The following is a 5,000-nucleotide window of genomic DNA, read 5'->3' as shown; positions in this document are numbered from 1 at the left end:
TAGATGGTGAAATCCCTAAATTCCTTGCAATAGCTGGTTGAGAAAGGTTTTTCTTAAACTGTTCAACAATTTGCTCACGCATTTGTTGACAAAGTGGTGACCCTCGCCCCATCCTTGTTTGTGAATGACTGAGCATTTCATGGAATCTACTTTTATACCCAAGCATGGCACCCACCTGTTCCCAATTTGCCTGTTCACCTGTGGGATGTTCCAAATAAGTGTTTGATGAGCATTCCTCAACTTTATCAGTATTTATTGCCACCTTTCCCAACTTCTTTGTCATGTGTTGCTGGCATCAAATTCTAAAGTTAATGATTATTTGCAAAAAAAAAAAGTTTATCAGTTTGAACATCAAATATGTTGTCTTTGTAGCATATTCAACTGAGTATGGGTTGAAAATGATTTGCAAATCATTGTATTCCTTTTATATTTACATCTAACACAATTTCCTAACTCATATGGAAACAGGGTTTGTACACATAGAAAAGCCTCTTCACAGCCAGATTAGTTTTATTTGAAAATTTGGTTTGCATTTTTTATAAACATGCGTGCATTTTTACACAATTATTACAACAGAGCAGAAAACTGGTTGTCACAGCCGTACGTGACATTAAGGCGGCCCAGTCCTCCACTGTCTCCGGTGCCATTGTGTCGCCACTGACTGCTGAAGTCAGCAGAACACATTGCGACAGCAACAAATAGCAAAATGATCGCCTAGATAAATTAATAGACGTCGTCACAAATATTATTCTAAATATGAATCATTAAATGCATTGGGGGAAAAGTGAAACACTTTTTACATTATTGAAATCAGATGATGGTCTGATCGACCACCTCCATGTGTCGCCAAAGTATCCACAGCCTGTATAAATGTGTACGTGAAGCATGAAGTTGGCGTGAGGCAGCACGTACTTTCAAGTTGAGTTCACTCTTGATACAACTCAACTTTGTCGTGAAAAAAAGCATACAGCAGGTTTTTGTGTGTTTGGACGCTTAATGATGCCCCAGGCACGCAGAAACGAGGTAGGCCGCTAGTATTTTGTTTTGCGTCCTCTTTTACTGACATTTTTTTTCAAGATCCCCAAGCAAATGTTGAAATAGCATGAGAAAAGCTAGGCTATGGTGCAGGGGAGCCTGGAAATGTCAATTATTTTATACTTCTTTGCTCATGTTGACCCCAATCAGTTATGAAGTAATCATGGACCAGGGGGACAAAAGCATGCAATTAAGTGATCAAACATAATAGTTTTATATGCCTTTATCCACAATGTCAATGCGGGGAAATGCAGATTACTTTTAGCATTTGGAATGTTTTGGGTTAGAATTAGAGATGTCCGATAAATGCTTTAAAATGTAATATCGGAAATTATCGGTATCGTTTATTTTATTATCGGTATCGTTTTTTTTGTTTTTTTTATTAAATCAACATAAACACAAGACACACTTAAAATTAGTACACCAACCCACACAAAAGGGTTGTTTCTTTCTGTTATTAATATTCTGGTTCCTACATTATATATCAATACAGTCTGCAAGGGATAAAGTCCGTAAGCACGTGCTGTAAGAGCGTGCTGCTGGTCCACCAATTACTAACCTTTAACAGTTAATTTTACTAATTTTCATTAATTACTAGTTTCTATGTAACTGTTTTTATATTGTTTTACTTTCTTTTTTATCCAAGAAAGTGTTTTTAATTTATTTATCTTATTTTATTTGATTAATTTTTTAAAAAAGGACCTTATCTTCACCATACCTGGTTGTCCAAATTAGGCATAATAATGTGTTAATTCCACGACTGTATATACTGTATAGCCGTAGCGCTTGATATCGGTATCAGTAATTAAGAGTTGGACAATATCGGAATATCGGATATCGGCAAAAAGCCTTTATCGGACATCCCTAGTTAGAATGTATTGTAGGGTTGAGGTTGTGGGCAACATTGTGAGAGTAATGAAATCAGTGTTTCTCAATTTTTTTCTACAAGTAAGCCTCAGAAAAAACTTGGCTCTCCAAGTACTACAATAATGACCAACATTTAAAATAGAGTAGGCCTAAGTAGTCATCTAAAACAAAGCCGAGGTAGTATATTTTATATTTTGGGCCATTAACATTTCACAGTTTTAACAGTAACACTGTATTTGAATATAGGAAAATAAAATACTGTACTTTAAGCAAGTGATTATTTGGCGTACCACTCGATGGAGCCTGCGCACCACAGTTTGAGAATCACTGTAATAGGTCAATAAGTATTAAGTAATGATGTTCGCTTTTTAAGGAAGGAGGACCAGGGTTTAATTCCTGTTTGCTTTTGGAATTAGGGTGGAGGTTTAGGGGTTTGAATTTGGAACTTGTAGTTGTATTCTGAGAGTCTGATTTGGCTCAGTGAGTAATTATGCTTACTCTGAGCAAAGGGACCATTGTTTGAATCATATAAGTAGCTCAAAAGGGTTCATTGTGTCTTTTTCATATATTTTTCAATTTTCTTCCGCCTTCAGTGTGTGAATGTGATTTATAACATAAAGTGCTTTGGGTATGGTTTCAGGTATAGTAAAGTGCTATATAAATACAGTCCATTTACCATTTTCTTAATAGTTTGAATCCTAGTCAGGGTGTATGGGTTATGTCATGATTACAAGCTTAACTTAAGTATAATATAACATTGGGGTTTGGGTTGTGAATATTGTATTTGTGCTATTTCCACCTCTGCATGTGTGAATTTTACTGATGTTTTGGGTTTCAGTGGTGAGCCAGCAAGGCTAACAATTAATTATGGTCATAAATTGATCAAAGTTAATTACATTTTTCATTTACTTTCCCTAAATGTATTAAAGTATTAATTATATTTTTTCCGTGTAATTTTAGGCTCTGGTGTTGCTGTTTTTACGTTCAAAACTTTTATCCAATCAGAATTCAGCTAGCTTGTTGCCAGCGCTGCATGAAATCTGCCAAAGCCTTCTGAATCAACAACGCGGCGGCCTGTGCAGTGAGAGGAACAGAGCACATACAGTTGATAGACATTTGCCACAGCCAATCAGATCGCGAGTTGTTGACAGTAGCCCTTCTAGTTTGCTTTACGTTGAAACGTTGAACGTGATCAATGGCCGCCTTAGCAGCAGCCGCCTCCAGTCTGCCTGACGGGCGTGCTCCTGTGATTGGCTACTCACTTGTGACTTGCACAAGTGAGTAACCAATCACAAGTTGTGAGTTGCGAGAGCAGGAAGTGGCACACTGGAGCCATACCCGCTTGCAGAGAATCTGATATCTACTCGCTTTTTTAACCTACAAGGAAGGAGAGCAAAACGTTAACCAGGTTGCAGATTTATACTCGCAGGCCATTTTCAAGAAGGACATTTCAAGAGAAGCTAGATCTTGTGAGACGAGGTCCACTGACCCCCGAGCGAGCTAACCTGTCCCAGCCGGTGAAAGTTTTTGTCTGCCTCTTTAAATCCAATCAACCAACTAATAGCGGTACCCCTGGCTTCCAGTGAGTGTTGCAAATTGTTATTTCAGATATTTTTTTCCCTTATTTTTTGACGCGTAATATGTTTTTATGATCATTTACATTTTGACAGTACCACATAGATGTTTTAACTGCTGATGCGGGTGTTGTTGATTTTTAAATGCACTGGAAAATAGCCAGTTTTTGTCGACTATTGAGGTGTTTCTGTATAGTATTTCTCCAGCTGTGGTCATGTGGCGACATAGATGATGGTATTATGAGAGCTATTTATTGAAGTCGGACTAATGCTGCATTCCATTTAGCTCTGAAGTTGGAAGTCGGAGCCAAGTTACGAGATCAGAAATGAAGATGACCACATCCACGAAAGCTATTTTTGTGCTTGCCTTGTCTGAATATAAACACTTTATGGGAAAATATGAACTCTTTCTGCAACTTTCAAACATGCCGGATGAAGAGGACACACAGGCGCTTTTGCTTGCGACACACAGCGTGTAGACCACATGAAATAAATGTTTGCACTACAGTGACGTTACCATATATAAATACATTGTGTATGGCTGATTTACTGCCACAAAAACGAATCAAGTGCTAAAGGATATAGAAGCAGACATCATTGTTTACATCCAGAGCAGCCATCTTTGAAACATACTCGGGGATGGTGAGAACGCTCCGACTTTGAGTTGGAAATCCGACCTCGAGGGGCGTTCAAATTGAAATTACGACTAAGAACTGGGAAATTCCTACTTCCCAGTACAAGTGGATCGCGCCATAAGTAGGACGTCAATGAAGGCTTAAGTGTGAAGCTGTTGTTTTAACACCATATTTGGGGGTGCATGCTTTGAACTAGACAGCGACAACATATAAATAAGTTACAGACCAACGTTATAGCACCATTATTCATCACATTCCAAAGACATATATTTTGGAATCAATGAATTGTCTCTCTTGAAATCAATTAAGTGTTAATACTGAGGCATGTTGTACCTTGTCTGGGCTGTTGTATCCAGTCTTCTGCAGAGCCAAAATGGCCGTACGTAAAGGGTAACCTTTGTCAGTGACCGCTTCCAGCAGCTCCCTCTCCTCTTGGCTGAGAGCTGACAGCAGTTCTGTCGCTGAGTCGAGGAAGGCTCCTCCGGTCTTCAAAGCCTGCCGAACATCCCCATGATGTATTACGTACTTTTAAGTCAGGGTTCCTTAACCTTTATGACCTCAGGGTGCAGCATTCCCCCACAGAGGGGCCTACTATATATGTGTATGTAAACCCCGTTTCCATATGAGTTGGGAAATTGTGTTGGATGTAAATATAAACGGAATACATCCATCCATTTTCTACCGCTTATTTCCTTTGGGGTTGCGGGGGTCGCTGGAGCCTATCTCAGCTACAATCGGGCAGAAGGCGGGGTACACCCTGGACAAGTCGCCACCTCATCGCAGGGCCAATACAGATAGACAGACAACATTCACACTCACTTTCCACACACTAGGGCCAATTTAGTGTTGTCAATCAACCTATCCCCAGGTGCATGTCTTTGGAAGTGGG

At 39.3% G+C, this 5,000-nt stretch overlaps 1 protein-coding gene across 1 annotated transcript in view; it reads right to left on the bottom strand.

The window, feature by feature from the left end:
• LOC133612355 (uncharacterized) overlaps nucleotides 1-5,000 on the bottom strand; it is a 23,368-nt gene that overhangs the window by 9,357 nt on the left and 9,011 nt on the right. The window contains exon 4 of the mRNA XM_061969696.2: nucleotides 4,445-4,606. Coding sequence (XP_061825680.2) covers nucleotides 4,445-4,606 — 162 coding nt within the window. The remainder of the gene's footprint in view (nucleotides 1-4,444; nucleotides 4,607-5,000) is intronic.

Source organism: Nerophis lumbriciformis, linkage group LG10 (genome assembly GCF_033978685.3).
Source record: "Nerophis lumbriciformis linkage group LG10, RoL_Nlum_v2.1, whole genome shotgun sequence".
Classification (NCBI taxonomy): Eukaryota; Metazoa; Chordata; class Actinopteri; order Syngnathiformes; family Syngnathidae; genus Nerophis; species Nerophis lumbriciformis.
The sequence above is the reverse complement of the archived record's forward strand: the minus strand, read 5'-3'. Positions and strand labels throughout refer to the sequence as shown.